The sequence below is a fragment of the Mytilus galloprovincialis genome, chromosome 8, assembly GCF_965363235.1.
Source record: "Mytilus galloprovincialis chromosome 8, xbMytGall1.hap1.1, whole genome shotgun sequence".
Taxonomy (NCBI): Eukaryota; Metazoa; Mollusca; class Bivalvia; order Mytilida; family Mytilidae; genus Mytilus; species Mytilus galloprovincialis.
The window spans coordinates 58,414,319-58,436,192 of NC_134845.1; the positions used below are offsets into that span (position 1 = coordinate 58,414,319).

Genomic DNA, 21,874 nt, shown 5'->3' on the forward strand with positions numbered 1-21,874 from the left:
TTTTAAAAATGTAAAAATATGCAAGTGTTCGGTAAACAGGAAGTTGTTGAGGGATGAATCCGAAAACACATCAAACGGTCAAGCTGACTTATATAAACCCTGAAACCAAATTTCAGAAATCCTTGTATTGTAGTTGCTGAGAATAATGTAACAAAAATCGTGGGACGGACGGACTGACGGACAGACTGACGGATGGATGGATGGACAGACAGAGGTACAACAATATACACCCTTTGTTTTTAAATGAGGGTATAACAAAACATAAACAATGTAGTTGTCGCATATCAGCTGAAAGGTACATTTCAAATAACATATTTTTAACAATGGATATTCTAGTGTTGTTTTAACTTTAATCTGGACTACTTATATATAACACAATAAGAGGTACCTGTAAATACACACAATATCATGTTCCTCTTTAAAGGGTCTTCAATTGTATATAGCGCTTATAAATGTCCTGTACCAAGTCAGGAATATGGCCATTGTTATATTATAGTTCGTTTCTGTGTGTGTTACAATTTAACGTTGCGTCGTTTGTTTTCTCTTATTTTTGAGTGTAAATTGACATTGCGATAAGACGTGTCACGGTACTTGTCTATCCCAAATTCATGTATTTGGTTTTGATGTTATATTTGTTATTCTTGTGGGATTTTGTCTGATGCTTGGTCCGTTTCTGTGTGTGTTAGTTACATTGTAGTGTTGTGTCGTTGTTCTCCTCTTATATTTATGCGTTTCCCTCAGTTTTAGTTTGTTACCCCGATTTTGTTTTTTGTCCATGGATTTATGAGTTTGAACAGCAGTATACTACTGTTGCCTTTATTTATAGTGCTTTTATCTATCAATATCGGGATGCGATTAACTTCGAACACAAACCCAAAAGTTATTAGCACGAATTTGTAATAGTATGAATGGACTTGCTTCCCTGACAGAAGCACTGAGTTTGGGTTCTACAAAAAGCTTTGAGACACAAATTAGCCAAAGGTTTACTTCTTCGGGGATCAAAGGTGAGGTCTGATAGATCTGCCCATATTGGATGCAAATGAGCCTTACTTTCACCAAGTCCATGATGTCACTCCATCCCAAGTTTTGAATAAAATGACAGGTGATTATAAAACAGTTCTAACGTTCTTGGGCTTTACACTGCTTAAAAGACATGTGAGCTAGTGAAAGAAATGTAATGTGCCATCTGTATTTCATTAGTCTTTGTGTAAAAGACAAGAAGTGATATGACCATACAGTGTGAGGCCAAATGTAGGGTAGCTCATAGATTTATACATTTTTGTGCAATTATTATTACTTAAAACATAAAAATTGTAAATAAATAATACATGGATAATCTTTTATTATAATATATAAAATATTCAAGATATAGGTAATAAACAGTATTCAATTGGTGTTCTTTTAAACGAAATCAGATAACTCCTATTACAACCCTCAACACATTGAAAATTTGAACATGCAATTGATATGCAGGCAACAAACAAAGATGTCTTCTCTCCTGCATGAAATGTAAAATTTACATTGGATGCAGATGAAATAGTTCCAAATAGTTATGCGCGTACGTCCCAACAATATTATTTTCCGTTTTCCAATTTTATATTGCCTCAACCAAATTTTATGAAACGCCGTAAATACACAATGCATAAAATACAGTTTAAATGCGAATTTGGGTGGCCGTTCTTGAGTAATGACCCTTTATAATGTTATATATGCTAGCTGGGGTATTATCAGTGTCCCATGGACACGTTTTCCGTATATTTGGTTATATTCAGTAGACGGTCCGAGTAAAATCATACATTTAAGATATCTATATAGAAATAAAGCAATTGGATTTGTGAGCAAGGTGGTAAAAGCTAAGATAGACAGGTTAATAGCTGTAATGGAGCTTGGAGAGTGAAAAAAGACGAATAATAAGGTGTAGACAGCAACGGGCGCCGAGAAATCTAGATGAGGCAGTGGCTGACACGCCGACCATATGTGGGCAGTATGAGAGACTTGTACTAACTTAACAAAGAGGACCCCAATGCTTATAAAAACTGCCTCATAGTGGACATTGATATGTAATGGTAGTTACATTGCTCTTTTTTTGGAAATGACACCACAAAATGAGATTTGTCACTGTATTAGTACTTATATTAGATAGCAATATACATAAACTTTACCATACACTTTTACATGCTTTCTTACAAATAAAGCATACTGTTTGTGTAATATGTGCATAAGTATGTAATCAGTATTTTTCATAGATTTGATATCCTGCAGTTGAATGGTTAACGATACTTATTGTTTTGCTGTATGGCAACAATCTGCATGTATATGCTTAAAAATATGGCAAAAAGAGGGCAAAGATGTCACATATTTACCCAAAATTTGACCCAAAGTATAATTTCAATCCCCGGAGTGATACCTTTTCTAAAACTGTTTACGACTTCACATATTATATATCAAGAGATTAAGAGTGCATTTCTTTCTAACTAAAGTTTAGTAAACGTTGTGTGCCATTTGTTATAGTTTGTTTAACGTTACAGTAGTAAAAACAAATGCATCGTTTAATCAGAGTTTGATGACCCTGTTTAAACTGTCAAAAAACGCATTCACGTTTTGTTGTTATTTGGACTTATTACGTTATGTTAGGAACAAATGATCAAAACGTGTACAAGCTGAATGTTTGTATCGCCTAGTGTAAGAACGAAATTATTTGTATTTCGTCTCCTTTTTGTGTGAAATTACGTAAAGAAGTTCGAATGAAAAAAAAAAATGACAGTAAAGTGACCTATAGCTGTTTTTAAACATTTTTATGTCATTTGGTGTTCTGTGAAGAGCTGTCTCGTTGGCAGCTGTACTACACCTTCCTTTTTATACTAGTACAAGCATTTCTGGACAAACGAAAAATACGGACAGACAAAACAGAAAATAGCCCATAAAACAGGTAAATATAATCTTGTTCGATGTTCTTACAAACCAACTTCGAAAGATCACTTAGTCGTCAGCAGTCTAATACTGAATTGCACAATTACTTTCATATTTGAAAAATCCGCCGGTACCAAAATTGCAGGATATTCTTCCCTTCCGGAACACATGAGTTCATCCCCGGTATTTGTTGTGTTATGTGTTGCTAAGTTTTTAGTTTTCTATATGACAGTGGACTGCTGTTTGTCATCTCGTCGGTTTTCGTTTTTTGCAATGGCTGTGTCGTTTGTTTTGTTTTCGACGTTTGAGTTTGATTTGTCCTTTGGTGTCTTTTGACTCTCTTTTAAAATGTTACCTCTCCTTGCAAAAGTTAAGTCACGTATTGTACATAGAGGAATTTTTGTACAGTTAAATATGATGTTGCCAATATATTTTTGCGGAGGCAGAGTTATGAATGTTAATCAGATCGTGTAGCAGTTATGTGTTCTCGTGTATGGGCGAGTAGAGATCGAAGAGTGGTCGAATGTTGTCGTGAAGGGATCGGGTATTGGTCGAGTTGGTCTGGGATAAAATAAATATAGAAGTCGCAGTGATCTGGAAGCGATCTGACATTGGTCGAGTTAATCTGGAAATGATCGGACATTAGTCGAGCAAAGGTCGAAATGATCGAGTACTGATCGGTAAAATTTTTGTCTTCCGACCAAACTCGATCTCTACACGATCCTTTCCCGATCAATTCGACCGGTACTCGACAAATTCTCGATCTCTTCTCGAGTGACTTGCCTCTCGGTCCTTACTCGATTGTTTTGACATGTCAAAAACTCTCGGGTAGAAAGTCAGATCGATGATGAGTAAGGTAGACTATCTCGAACATCCTTGTCGATTGAGTCAGACCAGTCTCCCGATCACGTAATTTGTCTAGATCGGGCTTGATCGAGTTGATCTGATCGGCAGTGTGAACATAGCTTTAGTCTGAGGTATGAAAACTACTGAAATTTGTTGACGATTCAATATTTTGAATAAAAAAAAAAGACATGCCATGGCACTCTTAATTGATGCTAACAAAAATGTTTTAGTCATAATGTTCAAATATTGCTACCTTTTGTATTATACAATCAATCCTTACATGAAAATATAACTCATTTACTATGCGGCTATATAGATTTAGATAGTAAAGTGCTAATATGGTCAGTTTTGGTTGTTGCGGACAAAAAACATTTATTATACGAGTCAGTCTGAGGTAAAAAAAAATCTACTGAAATTTGTTTACGATTCAATATTTTAAATAAAAAGAGGTCACGGTGGTTTCAAAATTGCTGTCAATTGTATTATACGGTCCATTATGACATAAAAATATAACTGAGTTACTACTTTTTATTATATAGATAACTTAATAAAGGGTAAATATGGTCAGTTTTGATTAATGAGATCAAATAATTTTGTTTTACGAGTCAGCCTGTCTAAGATGAGAAAACCATTTTGATTTTAGTGATGATTAAATTTTTTGAATAAACATACTTGAACTATTTATTTGTGAAGAAAAAGAAATTTACTATAATTAATTTTCTACAGATGTGTGTGGTAACATTTTTTATTAACTACTGTAATCGTCAATATGTCAATCGGAAATTACCAGTTGGTTATTTAATTTTGATATTTCAGGTCATAAATCGATATAGAAAAAACAAATCCGGGTTTCAAACTAAAACTGAGAGAAACGTATCAAATATTAGAGAACTACGTATACGACACAACAGAGACACAACACCGAAATGTAAAACACACAGAAACGAACATTAATGTAACTATGTCCAATATTTTTGACTTTGACTTTACTTCAAGCATTAAAGACTGTAGTAATGATAGTAGGAGCGACCTTTTTCAAAATATTCACACATATGAGTGAAATTCCTGATAATTTCTCTGCTTATATTGGTAAATTGTAAATAAAATTGAGAATGGAAATGGGGAATGTGTCAAAGAGACAACAACCCGACCATAGAAAAAACAACAGCAGAAGGTCACTGACAGGTGTTCAATATAGCGAGAAATTCCAGCACCCGAAGGCGTCCCCCAGCTTGCCCCCTAAAATATATATATACCAGTTCCGTGACAATGAACGCCATACTAATTTCCAAATTGTACACAAGAAACTAAAATTGAAATAATACAAGACTAACAAAGGCCAGAGACTCCTGAATTGGGACAGGCGCAAAAATGCGGCGGGGTTAAACATGTTTATGAGATCTCAACCCTTCCCCCTACACCTCTAGCCAATGTAGAAAAGTAAACGCATAACAATACGCACATTTAAAATTCAGTTCAAGAGAAGTCCGAGTCTGATGTCAGAAGATGAAACCATAGAATAAACAAAATGACAATAATACATAAACAGACTACTAGCAGTTAACCGACATGCCAGCTCCAGACTTCAATTAAACTGATTGAAAGATTATGATTTTATCATATGTATATCAGGCACAATCCTTCCCGTTAGGTGTTTAGTATCATACCATCATAGCATATATGAGAAGAACATAACCCGTGTCATGCCAACAACTGGTTTTTGAATAAATGTGTTTAGTTCCGATGCAAAGACCCTATAAGTGAATCAATATTAATGCCAAAACATGCAATCTTTAATGACCTGACAACAGTATCGTAACTATATCCCTTCTGAATAAGTCTATTTAAAGGTTTTGTAAGTTTCTGAGGTGAATACTGACATTTTTGTGCTTTATAAAGAATATTTCCATAAGAAATTGGATGTGAAATACCTGAACGTATAAGAAGTCTGCATGTTGAGCTATATTTACGAATGATGTCCTTATACCGATGATAAAATTTAGTAAATGTTTTGACTAGTTTGAGATATCGAAAATCCTGGTGTAATGATTTTTCAGTAATACATAAATTTCTCTCGTTAAAATCTAAAACATTGTTACATACACGAGCGAATCATACAAGTTGAGATGTATAAACACCGTAAGATGGTGACAAGAGAACGTCACCATCTAAATATGGATAATCAACGATAGGAAATGAAAAATCATCTCTTTTATCATAAATTTTAGTATTAAGCTTTCCGTTAGTGATATAGATATCAAGATCGAGGAAAGGGCAGTGGTCATTGTTAGTATTAGGTTTATTTAAAGTAAGTTCAATAGGATAAATTTCTTTAGTATACATACTGAAGTCGTCATTATTGAGAGCCAAAATATCATCCAAATATCTAAAAGTATTATTAAATTTGTTTATTAGATGTTGTTTCGATGGGTCTTTACTGATTTTTGTCATAAATTGTAACTCATAGCCATACAAAAACTGGTCCGTAATAAGTGGTGCACAGTTAGTCCCATTGGAATTCCGATAACATGACGATATACAGAATCTTCAAAGTGAACAAAAATGTTATCTAGTAAAAATTCAAGGGCACATATAGTATCAAAGCATGTCCAATTGACAGTTTTTTTTGTTTATTGCTACTAAAAAATGACCTTAAAAGAGTTGTTTTTTTAACTCCTTACAATTATTATTTGTATGCCTCCGTGACCAATTTTAACTCCAGAGTGTGCTGTTCTAATCAGAGGGTAAAGTTGATCAACTTTACATTAATAAATAATTTCGTCTCCTTTGCAAATGAGTTTATATTCATTCAATTCCTGCTACATTCAAAACATCATGCCATCTTAAGAATTATTTTTGAAGTGCTGTCTTGTTGGAACTTAACTTGGCTTCCTTTACATTACTTAAAATATCTCTATCTTTCACAAGTGAATATTGAATTATTAGAAGATTTTATTTGATGTTTTCCATTTTTATCCTTTAATACCCTACTAATCTGTACAAATTGGCTACCATATATATATAAAAAAAATTATCTAAAATGTTTCAAGTTTATACTGATGCACTAATAAATTATTTGTTCAAAGGGAAATTTCTGTTGTAGCCAGGAAATATGCCAAGCTAGAATAATGATTTGTACAAGTTCTTATCTTTTTGTCAATAAAAATTGAGCAAGTAATTACTAGTACAATTGTATTTGTACAAGTAATAACCTGTATGATGGCATAGATATATCAATGAGTGGCTAAAAATGACATTTAAATGATTTTTGTATGTGTCATATTTTATTACCCCTTCGTCCATTTTAGCCATAGTTGCTATGTTTCTTGATTTACAAGGAAATAAAATACAAAAAAAATACTAGATACTTTTAAACTCATTCAGCCAAAGTTTGGCTGAAATTAATTCAACAGTTTTAATATGTTCAAAGGAATATCTTTGAATATAAGCAAACTAGATGAACAAATTGTGAAAAAAAAATCCTTAAAGAGCAATAACTCCTTAAGGGGTAAATTGAAAGTTTTGGCCAAATTAAATCATTTGTAGATTTTGCTTTGCTGAACATTTCTGCTGTTTACATTTATCTTTTTCTACAATAATATTCAAGATAACCCAAAACCGTAAAATTCCCCTAAAAACATCAAATCAGAGGCAATTACCTTAAAATCAGATACCCGATTAGGGCAATAAACATTGGCCTATTGAATACTTAACTTCTTGTCTGAGTTGCTGTAAATGCTTCAATTTTTGAGATACAAATCACAAACTCCGTTTTATCCTGTTTTATTTTTAGCCATAATGGCCATGTTGTCTGAGGAAAAAAACCAAATTCAATTTTACGAACATACCCTAAGAATCTTTTAGATTTAATTTGGTTGGAACTAGTTCAGTAGTTTCAGAGGAGATGTTTGAAATAGTTTACACCAGATGGACGACGATGATAGAAGCCAAGTGATGGAAAAAGCTCACATTTCCCTTGGGAAGGTGTGCTAAAAACTTACTCATGTAAAGACATAAATATTGTTATAAACATAGGACACTATCGATGTACAAGACACAGACAAAAATAAAAAAACATTATTTTATAAATTGCATCCGTCTGAAACACTTTCTGCATTTACCTTCATCAGAAACACTCACAGCCAAATACTTGAAAGCCAAGAATTTATAAGAACTGGAACAATTCAACTGCTATATAACCAACAACAATAGCCAAATCCAACTGAGGCCAACTTTGCCTGAGGGAGTTGCAACCTTAGTTCCTTTATCATTTCAATAATTTATAAACGGACAGTGTTAAATGATGTCGGTACCAACCACCAATTACTGACTAGCTGGCTGGTGATACCCTCAAGATTGATAGTCAACCAGCGTAGGTTCAATTTAATGGCTTTTAGCCACGAATAGTAAGCGTTCTCTTTCAGAAGTCACTCCTCATAATAAAGAATACAAATGTTTACAAATTCAATAATTTTATTTCAGTCATAATTAACACAACAATGAAGCAGTAACAACAATATAACATGAATATCCCCATGTTTTATGACAATGTCATGTTTATTCCCATGTGTTATGACATTGCCATGTGAAACAGTGTTATGAAAATGTCATGTTTATTCCCATGTGTTATGACATTGCCATGTGAAACAATGTAATGAGAATGTCATGGTTATTCCCATGTGTTATGACATTGCCATGTGAAACAGTGTTATGACAATGTCATGGTTATTCCCATGAGTTATGCAAATGTCATGTTTATTCCCATGTGTTATGACATTGCCATTTGAAACAGTGTTATGACAATGGCATGTTTATTCCCATGTGTTATGAAATTGCCATGTGAAACAGTGTTATGCAAATGTCATGTTTATTCCCATGTGTAATGACATTGCCATGAGAAAGTGTTATGACAATGTCATGTTTATTCCCATGTGTAATGACATTGCCATGAGAAACAGTGTAATGAGAATGTCATGGTTATTCCCATGTGTTATGACATTGCCATGTGAAACAGTGTTATGCAAATGTCATGTTTATTCCCATGTGTAATGACATTGCCATGAGAAAGTGTTATGACAATGTCATGTTTATTCCCATGTGTAATGACATTGCCATGAGAAACAGTGTAATGAGAATGTCATGGTTATTCCCATGTGTTATGACATTGCCATGTGAAACAGTGTTATGACAATGTTATGTTTATCCCCATGTGATATGACATTGCCATGAGAAAGTGTTATGACAATGTCATGTTTATTCCCATGTGTTATGACATTGCCATGTGAAACAGTGTTATGACAATGTTATGTTATTCCCATGTATTATGACATTGGCATGTGAAACAATGTTATGACAATGTCATGTTTATCCCCATGTGTAACAGTGTCATGACAGTTTCATGTTCATCCTAATGTGTAGAAAATGTCATGTTTAGAGTGAAGACACTTTTTTTGTTATGATATATTTACAAATGTGAATAGCAAAGCACTTTTATACTGGGAGGCTACAACAGAATGGAGCATAAAACTACTATAGAAAATTGTTGAATTTTGAATTATAGAAAACTTAACATAATTAATAAAGAACTGTGTTTATAATTTATTGTATTTCAAATATGTTATGGATCAGAAATAACAAAAATTTAGCATATGGAATCATTGGTAAGTATTTATATATGAATAGCAATTGGGTGGAAAATTTGAAATTTTTATAAGAATTAAACCAGATTTTTCCCAATATTGCAAAAAAAGTCTAAATTGGTCAAATGGCAATAATAAATGCATGCAATAGTTTCTGAATTTACAGTATCAAAAACAGTCATCATATGTTTAGTGATAGAAGAGTATAAAACTCAACTACCTTCAAAGAATGTCTTCACATAATCATTGCAGCAAAATATTATGGAACTGTTTGGCAGCCTGCCGCCCTCCCACCATACATCCCCAAATCAATAACTGCTTTTCTTTCAAATATCTGCTGAAAAACTTTGAAGAAATTGTCTTGTTAACTTATAAAAAATTCTACCTAAACTCCCCAAAAAGTGTATTGTTTTGACAATCTAAAATAAAAAATGACTAATTCTTAATTTCAAATGACTATTTATTAGGCAGATGTCCAATAAAAAAAGGCACTTATATTTTATCACTTCAATTTAATCATTTGAGCAATTCATTCAAAATTACATTTTCCCTTCTACAAAAAAAAATGTTTTAACTTTTTTATAAGTGGGCTTGCTTCATTTATAAATCCTGAGCTTAAAAACACCCGATCCGGGAGTCCCGATAAAGGTCCTATCCCCCTCCATAGGTGTCAACTTATCAAACCTCAAAAGTTGAACATCTTTCACTTACAATTTTTTTTTTTTTTTACATTAAACAGTGGTGAAAAAAGGTGTAACACCACTAATTAGCCCAGTAAAAAGGCACATATCAGAATGTAGTACATATTAAGCACGAAATATGCATGGGTGTTATATTTGTAAATTTTGGAATCAGAAGAAAGCTGACTGGTGCAGGTGGTGAGTTTTGACTTATAATTTTGAATAATAAAAAAATACTTGAAATTTTAAAAGGATGAGTTACTGGTGTAATTTAATAAGACCTAAAATTCAGTGCAAAATTACCATACAGATATTTTAGGTAAAAGGAATTCAAAAAAGTAAAAACACTGAAACACAATGAACAAGAATGTGTCCTCAGTACACAAATGCCCCACTCGCACTATCATTTTCCATGTTCAGTGGACCGTGAAATTGGGGTAAAAACTCTAATTTGGCATTAAAATTAGAAAGATCATATCATAGGGGACATGTGTACTAAGTTTGAAGTCGATTGGACTTAAACTTCATCAAAAACTACCTTGACCAAAAACTTTAACCTGAAGCGGGACAGACGGACGGACGGACGAACGGACAGACGCACAGACCAGAAAACATAATGCCCCTCTACTATCGTAGGTGGGGCATAAAAAGTTACCATAGAATCAAACAATAGGGCATTACCAACAAAACTTTCATACAGAAGCTTAGGGGAATATATTCTGAACAAAATATTTGACAATATTCAATTTATCCAATAGGGTTTTTCAAGCCTACATTTATGTAAATGAAATAGCATTGAAAAAGAAAGAAATAAGACTCCTTGTCAAAATATCTTTGTCGTTAAAGGGACATAACAATTTTCTATTTAAATATCTAGCTGCTCAAATTGGCTGCTGAAAAGTTGACACCTACGGTATGCTTTTTATAAAGATAACAAACAACAGGCTATTATTTACGCTTGGAATTATTTTCAATTATGGAATTAGCATAATTTCTTAAGATTTGTAATAAATTCTATGTATTAATTAATCAGTAAGACCTGCAAAGTATATTCCAAACATTCTGAAATGCTTCATTTTTATGGGAAAAAGTTTCCAAATGGTTCCATGTCTCCCCTACACTTTAAAAATGATGGAAGTACTGTATAGACGATACAAAAATTGTTCAATACAGTGTTAAGAAATATACATATAATTTATTGTCTCTCTTACATTATTCTAAGGCTATTAACATGTGAAAATGACTGATAGATACTGTATGACCTTGGCAATAGCTATATATATAGACAGGACCGAAATTATCCTTGACATTTTTTCATAACAATATGAACAAGGTCATAGATGATACAAAATTGTTCTATATTTAAAGAAATATACATATAGTATATTGTCTATTTCACATAATTTCGTATACTTTTTAAAACATGTGAAAAATGACTCATGTGTACCGTTTAACAATGGTAATAGACGGTAAAAAATGTTTTAGGAAAGGTTTTTTTTTTTAATCACTCACATAAAAGGCATTTCAATTTCCTCACAACTTTATGGTCAATTCTGTAAATCTTTATCATGTCTTTTTAAAGAGTTGAAACTTGTTAAACAATGGCATATATTGTTAATCTTTTGGTTTAAATGACTAAAAGAACAATATCACAGTAGGCCAAAGTGTGAAATAGACTATTAAAATTTCCACATTTCAACTATAGTTCCTGAATTTTCCCCTTTGCCATAGTCACAGTAAATATAAGAGTTTATACACGATTTATGAATTTTTCGATAAAATTTACAAATGAGTCAAAGCTTGATGCATGTGATCTATTATAGAGTCTTTCTGTTGTGATGACACAGCATATTTCATAGCCCATGTGACTATTTTCTCTGCAAACATATGTCTCTCGTTTTCTGTCAGGGAATCACTCTTTCCACACATCACTAACAACAGTTTGACAGAATCCATTGGGTTAGGAAATGGTGTCTGTTAAAAAAAATCATCAATAAATAATTAATTTTGGATGTAACATATCTTCTGATTGGCTGACATCGTTTTGTTTATCATATCATAGACACAATTTTGTCATGAGACCATGACGTCATCAATGTTTTTTCATGATTTAAGCTTGCTTAAAATGAAATTTAGAATTAAATTATAAGAAATAACTGTAATATTTTGTCAGTATATTTGAAATAACATAAAAAATTGTGGTGCACACTGTTAAATAACCCGCTAGCCACGTTATTCAGAGTGCACTACATTTTTTAGGTTATTTCTTCCTACACTCAATGTAGACAGAAAAAATATTACAGTCATTCCTTAACTGTAAAAGTTCAAACTAAAATAATTAAATTTTGGATGTAACACGTCTTCTGATTGGCTGACGTTATTTTGTTATGAGCCCATAGACATAATTTAGTCATGTGACCGTGACGTCATCAACGTTTTTTCATGGTTTTCTATGGTTTAAAATGGAATTTAGAATTAAATTATAAGAAATGACTGCAATATTTTTTCTGTCTATTCGAAAAAACATAAAAAATGTGGTGCACACTGTTAAATAACCCGCTACACGCGTTTTTCAGTGTGCACCAAATTTTTTATGTTATTTCTTCATAGACAGAAACAAGTGAAACTGCGAGCTACTGCTCACTGATGATACCCCCGCCGCAAGTGGATAATATTAATAGTGTAAAAATATGCAAGTGTTCGGTAAACAGGAAGTTGTCGAGTGATGAATCTGAAAACGCATCACACGGTATAGCTGACTTATAAAAATCCTGAAACCAAATTTCAGAAATCCTTGTATTGTAGTTCCTGAGAAAAATGTGACGAAAATTTTTAACTTGGTTATCATGTGTAAAATCATACAAGTGTTCGGTAAACAGGAAGAAGTCGAGTGATGAATCTGAAAACGCATCACACGGTATAGCTGACTTATATAAATCCTGAAACCAAATTTCAGAAATCCTTGTATTGTAGTTCCTGAGAAAAATGTGACGAAAATTTTCAACTTGGCTATCATGTGTAAAATCATACAAGTGTTCGGTAAACAGGAAGTTGTCGAGTGATGAATCTGAAAACGCATCACACGGTGTAGCTGACTTATATAAATCCTGAAACCAAATTTCAGAAATCCTTGTATTATAGTTCCTGAGAAAAATGTGACGAAAATTTTCAACTTGGCTATCATGTGTAAAATCAGACAAGTGTTCGGTAAACAGGAAGTTGTCAAGTGATGAATCTGAAAACGCATCACACGGTGTGGCTGACATATATAAATGTTGATACCAAATTACAGAAAGGGTGGATGTGTAGTTCCTGAGAAAAATGTGATGAAAGTTTCATGGGACGGACTGACTGACTGACGGACGGACTGACGGACGGACTGATGGACGGACGGACGGACGGACGGACTGACAGACAGAGGTAAAACAGTATACCCCCCCTTTTTTAAAGCGGGGGTATAAAAATATTACAGTCATTCCTTAAATATAAGTATTAATCTCACTAACGGCTAAATTAGTAAAAAATTTCATACAACTGGAAATTATTTTTTTACAAAAAGAACATGTTTTTGTACAAGACTGACAAACTGAGTCATTTTGTTTAGTGTCTTTGCTCACAAGGTAACATTAAGCAGGAATATATGTCATTCTTCTCTAGAACATTTCTTTTATGTTTTTGCTTTAACTTCTGAATGTTCAGTGCTTGGCGAATAACTAATAAAAGCAATTTTAAAGTCTATGGTTTGACTTAGCCAGAGATTAAACCCATGGCTAGGAACACTCTGCTGTGCAGTAAATTAATTCATGTCATCAAGTTATTGATTCTTATATGCAAATTATAAATAACTACTTGTTAGTTAATCAGACCTGCCAACTATCCTGATTTTCGCGGTATCATCCCGATTTTTATCCCTCAACCCGAATCCCGATATCGGGATTGTAAAATGAGTCAAAATCCCGATTTTCACCAATTTTACCCGAAAAAATTGTTGTTTACCGATTTTGAAGTTTTTCTGATCAATTTAAAAAATCTATAATTTTACCTGGGGACATATAATGACAAGTTAACGACCCTACGCTAATTAACAGTCACAACAGGTGTCATAATTACTGGTTGTATGTAATCAGATTACCTAATGGGTCGTAACAGTCCTCAAAATTAATTTGTATACACAAATTTGGTCAAACAGCCTTTCAATTTTAATCAATTTTATATCATACCAGCACAATTTGCAACATTGCCGTAGTTTCACAACAAAATCATAATTAATTGAAAGTTGAGAACTGTAATGAACTCTCAAGAAAACATCGTTTATCTTGAAATCCGTTTAATTTTTGAAACCAGACGACGAATGTCTGTTGATTTAAAATCGACGCCATTTTGTATTCTCTTCTACTGTGTTACTGAATAAGCCTCCGCCGGTAAGAGCACCTCTGAATACAAAGAAAGATAACTCAAATTTTATCCATTTTCTCATTGATACTGATAAGACCATAAGTAAGAGTAAATCAAAATCTGTCTTCATCCTTCTAACTTTAGGGCATGTAGTTTTAGGTCTTTTGAGTCAAGGTTCATAGATAAGAAGGTCTTTAGAGGGGGAAAAAGGGGGGTGAGTCTCTACTTTGAATCCTTTATTTTTAATGCCATTTTTCTCTATTCTTCAGTTATTTTGTCAATTTTATAATTTAATAGTACAAGAATCATGCAAATAAAAGAAATAAAGGCCTACAAGCTCATCATTATTATACCAAAAGAAAAAAGAAGAGAACTTAGACTATTTTAGGAGTAAACAAAACGCACACAGAAAAGTCGCTAAAATTGTAACCCTTAAAAATCTGGCCACGCGCTAAATCTCCCATGGAGATTTTCAAAAGTTGGCAGGTCTGGTTAATTATTTTGTAAGTGGCTGTTTTATTGTGGTGTTTGAACAGCTTTTTAGAAAAGCTACAGCTGTAAAGGTGACATAACTCTTGAAGAGAAAACTTATTAGCAATTTTACCTGTATGGCATCAGGACCGTTTTTCAACTCCTGCATCATGTACTCCTGTTCCTCTTTCAGTATTGCCATGGTAACATATTTCATTGTATATTTTTGATCAGCAGGCATGTTGTACCATTCATCAGGCACATTAATGTATTTATTAGGATTAATAATGCTGGTTAAATTTTCTTTCCCAGAATGCACAATTGCTAATGGATGATGAGGCTCATCCTCCCATAAAACCTTCCTTGACTTGATCAACCAATCAGACGACATGTATAAATCAGGATCCTCAATAAGATCTTTATCAATGCTAGAGTATTGAAGAGACATGGCTTCCAGACTTGGTTGACTCCCTGTTGATGCTGAACGATGGCACATATCTAGTGTCTCGTGGGGTTGAAGTTTTTGAATGACAGGCTCACTGGAATGACGTTTTTTACCCATAGCCGACCCTTGAAAATCGATTAATGAACTAACAGACGATCTTGCAGAAACAGACTCTCCACTTACTTCAGGATATGACATTGGTATTGCCTGATGGTCCAAAGGAAGATTTTCTGCCATGGTTTGAGAATTAACTTCTGCTTGAGAAGGTGAAGGTGAAATTGAACTAGGTTTTAAGTCCAGCAGAAGTTGAGAAATTCCCTTGTATATATAACCTAATGTTTCAGTCAGTGCATAACGTTTGCCCTGTATATCCCAAAGTAAACCGCGAGCCACATGTGAAAGCTTCGAGACACTGAGACGATACTCAGGGGTTTCAAAAGACAAGAATCTAAAGGTTTTTGGCCTTGCCCCTTTTCCGCTCACTAAACTTTGATCAGCTGATTCAGCAACTGGATTCATGTCATCATCACATTTAACGTAAAATTTGACTTTTTCTGCCAAATTTTCCTCGATATCAGATGATTTAATGCTCTCAAGTTGACCAGATAGGCTAATGCTAGTGTCAAAACTAGAGGCCAAAGCACTTACACTACTATCAGATGTAGAAGGCAATTTTTTACTTCCCAACTGAATGCTTGCTTCTGAATTTTCTTTCTCACTTTTGGTATTAGAGATTTCTTCAGTTTTTGAATTGTTATTTTCACATTCTCCAATACCTTGTATATTTTCAACTGAATCAATTTTATCATCTCCCTTCACATCACTCTTACTTTCATTTTTGATTTCTAATTTTGAGCTTTCACTTTCATTTTGTTCATCTTCTTTTTTGCCTAAGTTCTTTCGCAAATAATTCAAAATGGCCACAAAATAATAAGCTCTAAGGCAGTCTAACTCCCTGCATCGTAAGCCTCCATTTGAAACAGAGTCCTCGTCCTTAAGTTCGGACATGTAACGTTTGATCGTGTGCATTTTTGACGTATCAAAGTCAATATTATTCTCCATACTAATAACCACCCTCATGGCAGTAATCTCTTGTTGTAACTTCAACATATATTTTGGCCCTACAATATACAAAAAGAATAATAAAATATCATTTAATGGAGCTTAACTGGTTCTCAATAATTCTTTCTCTTATGATTACTTCCCCTGTTTAACATCAATAGATATATTTACACTTGTATATAAATTTGTCCACCATTACGTATAGTTAAACTAGTTCCCGTAAAATTTGACATCACAATTTAAGGTAGTTTGCTTCTCCGTTTCAAAGTAATTAACGTTTCAAAAAACTACTAGTTTTTATAGATAGGGGATTAATAAAGGAATCCAAAGAGCAAAAAAAAATATATAGGTCACCGTGCTTGTTTTCGAGATATTAGCCATTGAAATTTTGCGGGAAAATATTCTCTCTTGACTTTTCATAGCTTTATCATTGACAAGTTGAAGTTCTCAAAAACTGTTAAAAAGTAATTAAAATTTTATAAGACTTTTACAGATGGCTTATAACTATACATGTGAAAGATTTACAAAAAGAAAAATGTGGGTCACCGGGCAAATTTTTTCAAGGGATTCAAATGGATAAAACCAGAGGATTCCAAAAATCTGACAAATAATCTAAAACATGACAAGCCAGCTTCCTTAAAAAATTTGATGTCACAATTAAACAGTTTGTTGCTTGACGTCAGAAGGTTATACGGAGCAGATCTCAGGTCATTTGGAGACAAAAACAAGCTAAATACCAAAAGTGTAAATACGTTAATTTTTCACATTGAGAAAGAAGTATCTGGTGTGTAATTAAGTAATATGAAAAAGTGATATGAAAAATGATTTATTTTGATTGGCTTATACAGCATCAAGAAACTAAAGTAATCTAGGTAGTCTAACTACTGTATTACTTAAGTCTGTCAACAATACTGTTTTGAGTTTGAGAGACTTTATACTGTTTATTCAGATAATATTGCGTGCATTTAAAAAAAAAAAAAATCATTTCCAACTATTAAAAATGCAATTTTAATTTTTGCAATATCGAGAAAAATCCTGTTTAATTCATATAATAAATTTCAAAATGCGAGTTTTAATTATTGTGATTATAACCCTATCAAATTTTCGCAATAATAAAAACAATGGAATAATTTCTGAATTTGCATAATGTGCAGATAAGCTAATGTCCGATCTTAATTCAGACTAGGCTTGTCAGTTTTCTTGCCAATGTCAGTGATTTTTTCTTTTCACTTCAGCTTTCTCTACCAATAACAACTGACCACTAGGAAAAAGCACAATACTGTTAAAAATGCCATTAAAACATAAAAAATCCAGTTTGTGTTTATCAAATTATCTCAATTACTCACCTTGTGGAAGGAACAATTTGAGCAATATTTCCATTACTTGTAAGTGATTAGCTTCATGTAGACTACTGACAGCTTTCAACAGATGTGAGATTGCCATGGGTGTCTCGGACATCAACAAGGACAGCAGACATAAGACTAGGTCGATACTGATCTGTACCAGTAACTACAATAAATCAACAGATACTGTAAAATCACAAATATTAAAGAGAATTTTATAAATGAGAATAATGTGACTGGGTGCAATGGCGGATCCAGCCATTTGAAAAGGGGGGGGGGGGGGGGGGGGGGGGTCCCAACCCAGGACAAAAAAGGGGGGGTTCCAACTATATGTCCCCACTCAAATGCATTGATCGTCAAAAAAAAGGGGGGGTTCCAACTATATGTCCCCATTCAAATGCATTGATCGTCAAAAAAAAGGGGGTGTTCCAACTATATATGTCTCCATTCAAATGCATTGATCGTCCCAAACAAAGGGGGGGTTCCAACCCCCGGAAGCCTCCCCCTTGATCCGCCACTGATGTGAGTATTGTAATAATAAGAACTCTCATTTGTATATCTGTATACATATAGATGTGTATGCAGATTTATTGATATCGCAATAATGAATCACAATTATAAATACACTCAAAAATAACTGGATTGGCAGTACATGTTTTTATTTTTGGGATTGTAGAAAACTATGTGAATGTCCCTCTTGTATCTTTCGCCCCTCTTTTTGAATACTATGTAAGAATAATAAATATGATTTCATGAAATGCAACAGATCAATTATACTATCAGAAATTAAACTAGAGGCTCTAAAGAGCCTGTGTCGCTCACCTTGGTCTATGTGAATATTAAACAAAGGAAGCAGATTGAAAATTGACTACAAAGGTCAATAACTCCTACAGGGGTCAATTGACCATTTCGTTCATGTTGACTTATTTGTAGATCTTACTTTGCTGAACATTATTGCTGTTTACAGTTTACCTATATCTATAATAATATTCAATATAATAACCAAAAACAGCAAAATTTCCTTAAAATTACCAATTCAGGGGCCGCAACCCAAAAACAGGTTGTCCAATTCATCTGAAAATTTCAGGGCAGATAGATCTTGACCTGATTAACAATTTTACTTCATGTCAGATTTTCTCTAAATTATTTGGTTTTTGAGTTATAAGCCAAAAACTGCATTTTATCCCTATATTCTATTTTTAGCCGTGGCGGCCATCTTGGTTTGATGGCCAGGTCACCGGACACATTTTTTAAACAAGAAACCCCAAAGATGATTGTGGCCAAGTTTGGATCAATTTGGCACAGCAGTTTCAGAGAAGAAGATTTTAGTAAAAGATATATAAAATTTACGAAAAATGGTTAAAAAATTGACTTTAAAGGGCAATAACTCCTAAAGAGGTCAACTGACCATTTTGGTCATGTTGACTTATTTGTAAATCTGACCTTGCTGAACATAATTGCTGTTTACAGTTTACCTATATCTATAATAATATTCAATATAATAACCAAAAACAGCAAAATTTCCTTAAAATTACCAATTCAGGGGCCGCAACCCAAAAACAGGTTGTCCAATTCATCTGAAAATTTCAGGGCAGATACATCTTCACCTGATTAACAATTTTACCCATGTCAGATTTGCTCTAAATGCTTTGGTTTTTGAGTTATAAGCCAAAAACTGCATTTTACCCCTATGTTCTATTTATAGCCATGGAGGTCATCTTGGTTAGTTGGCGGGGTCACCGGACACAATTTTTAAACTAGATCCCCCAATGATGATTGTGGCCAAGTTTCAAATAATTTGGCCCAGCAGTTTCAGAGGAGAAGATTTTTCTAAAAGATTACTAAGATTTACGAAAAATGGTTAAAAATTGACTATAAAGGGCAATAACTCCTAAAGTGGTCAACTGATCATTTTGGTCATGTTGACTTATTTGTAGATCTTACTTTGCTGAACATTATTGCTTTTTACAGTTTATCTCTATCTGAAATAATATTCAAGATAATAACCAAAAACAACAAAATTTCCTTAAAATTACCAATTCAGGGGCAGCAACCTAACAACAGAATGTCAGATTCATCTGAAAATTTCAGGGCAGATAGATCTTAACCTGATTAACAATATTACCCCTGTCAGATTTGCCCTAAATGCTTTGGTTTTTGAGTTATAAGCCAAAAACTGCATTTTACCCCTATGTTCTATTTATAGCCATGGCGGCCATCTTGGTTAGTTGGCGGGGTCACCGGACACAATTTTTAAACTAGATACCCCAATGATGATTGTGGCCAAGTTTCAAATAATTTGGCCCAGCAGTTTCAGAGGAGAAGATTTTTCTAAAAGTTAACGCCGGACGCAGGACGACGACGGACGACGACGACGCCGGACGCCGGACGCCAAGTGATGAGAAAAGCTCACTTGGCCCTTTGGGCCAGGTGAGCTAAAAAAGTAAGTAAGCTTATCCCTTTTAATATTATGAAAACAAAGGGTAAGCAAAACAAATGTAATTTCATAGAATGTATATCACAAACCGCAAATAAAACTTGAATCATCATGACATCCAAAGAGTGTTTAAGCATTGGAGGGTAAAAATTGCTATCTTTTTGGAATGTGAACTTGATATTAGAAAATACATGTATATTGTATTTAGCAAAATCTTGTATTTCAAATGTGATCAGTGATCTCCCTTTGTTTAATATTTGAAAATGCAAGTTATTTGTCAAACTTGGGAGATCTTATTTGTCAAACTTGGGAGATCATACCTAATTCCTAAAAAAAATTTTTTTCAATTGATTTGCAATACCTTATAAGTTTCAAATAAAAAAGTTTTTTTTTCTATTCATTGAATCATCAGTTGGAATTTCAAAAATTGAAATATTTTCTTCTTAAATTCAGTTTACATAACACACTTTATTAATTTTTCATAAATCTGGCTGGATGTGTGGTATTTGTGTGGTAAATCATGTACATAAAATATAGGAAATTAGCTATTAAATTAGATATGTCACATTTTTATTGCATTCCACAGTCATTATCAAGGTTAGACGTAGGAGGTTAACTTATTGATTTAATCTAATATGAATAAAATTATTATTTACAATGACATGTTTTCAAATCATTATAAAACGAAACAATCTTTTTAAATTCTCAACAGTATTTTTCATTCTGTTGACAAACTTTTTCTTTCAAAAGGGAGATAACTCATAAAGTATCAGATATTGCCACAACTTCCCTGAATCTTCCTATTGGATGTTGCAGAACAAAAAATATCAATTGATTATTTCCTATAGTGATAGTGTAGTAATTTTTTTAAGTACAGTGTAACCTGTCTAATCCTACACCTGAGTATTCCAACATCCTGCTTTAACAGACACATTTTTATGGTCCCAAAATATCCCTATCCTTGCAGAAAAAACCTGAGTATTATCCGAGATTATTTTCTGGTCCCCAAGTATGTCGGATAACACAGGTTGCACTGTATTTAATATTATGATGTTGAACAAGGGATAAGAATGTGAGATGAATTTTTCGATAAAGGAAATGTTGATAACAACATAGCTATGAAACTTTAAAATGCAAGTTTTATTTTTTTTCCAAACCTATGTTGTCTCTTAATAAATTGTAAGAAAATTTGGTTTTTCAAAATAATTTAGCATAATTATGTCTTAAGTTGTAAAAATGCTGTTCTGTCTAAAAATGTTTGAGTTCAATGTCGATGTGTCTAAGAGAAGTTTGTTGTCATAAGGGAGAAAACAAATTATCCCCTTGTACAATTTTTTTTTTTTTTTTATAGTTTGGTGTATCAAAAAACCAAAAGAAAATCTAAGTGGCATATTTGAGAATACCATGGCAAACATGGCCTTTATTTTTAATTGAAATATAGAAAAAGATCATGAATATTCTTGGCTTATCTTTCTTTTAAGCATTTATCTACTTAAATTTCAAAAGTTTTCAAAGGATGGCATAATAAATTTTGAAGGTTTTTTTAAAAGGAAATGTGACTTCTTTTGCTATAGTTTTGATTTTTTTTTATAATTGGTTTTCTGTTAAGCACCTCATAATGCTTTTGAAAGAAATGACGTACAAAG

General features: G+C 33.1%; 1 protein-coding gene across 2 annotated transcripts in view; it reads right to left on the reverse strand.

The window, feature by feature from the left end:
• Positions 1-11,818: 11,818 nt before the first annotated feature.
• LOC143042287 (gem-associated protein 5-like) overlaps positions 11,819-21,874 on the reverse strand; it is a 218,892-nt gene continuing 208,836 nt past the window's right edge. For both annotated transcript variants that reach the window (XM_076214552.1, XM_076214550.1), the window contains exons 25-27: positions 17,795-17,957; positions 15,075-16,507; positions 11,819-12,049 (exon numbers count right to left, since the gene is read on the reverse strand). In XM_076214552.1, coding sequence (XP_076070667.1) covers positions 11,858-12,049; positions 15,075-16,507; positions 17,795-17,957 — 1,788 coding nt within the window. In that variant the 3' untranslated portion in view covers positions 11,819-11,857. The remainder of the gene's footprint in view (positions 12,050-15,074; positions 16,508-17,794; positions 17,958-21,874) is intronic.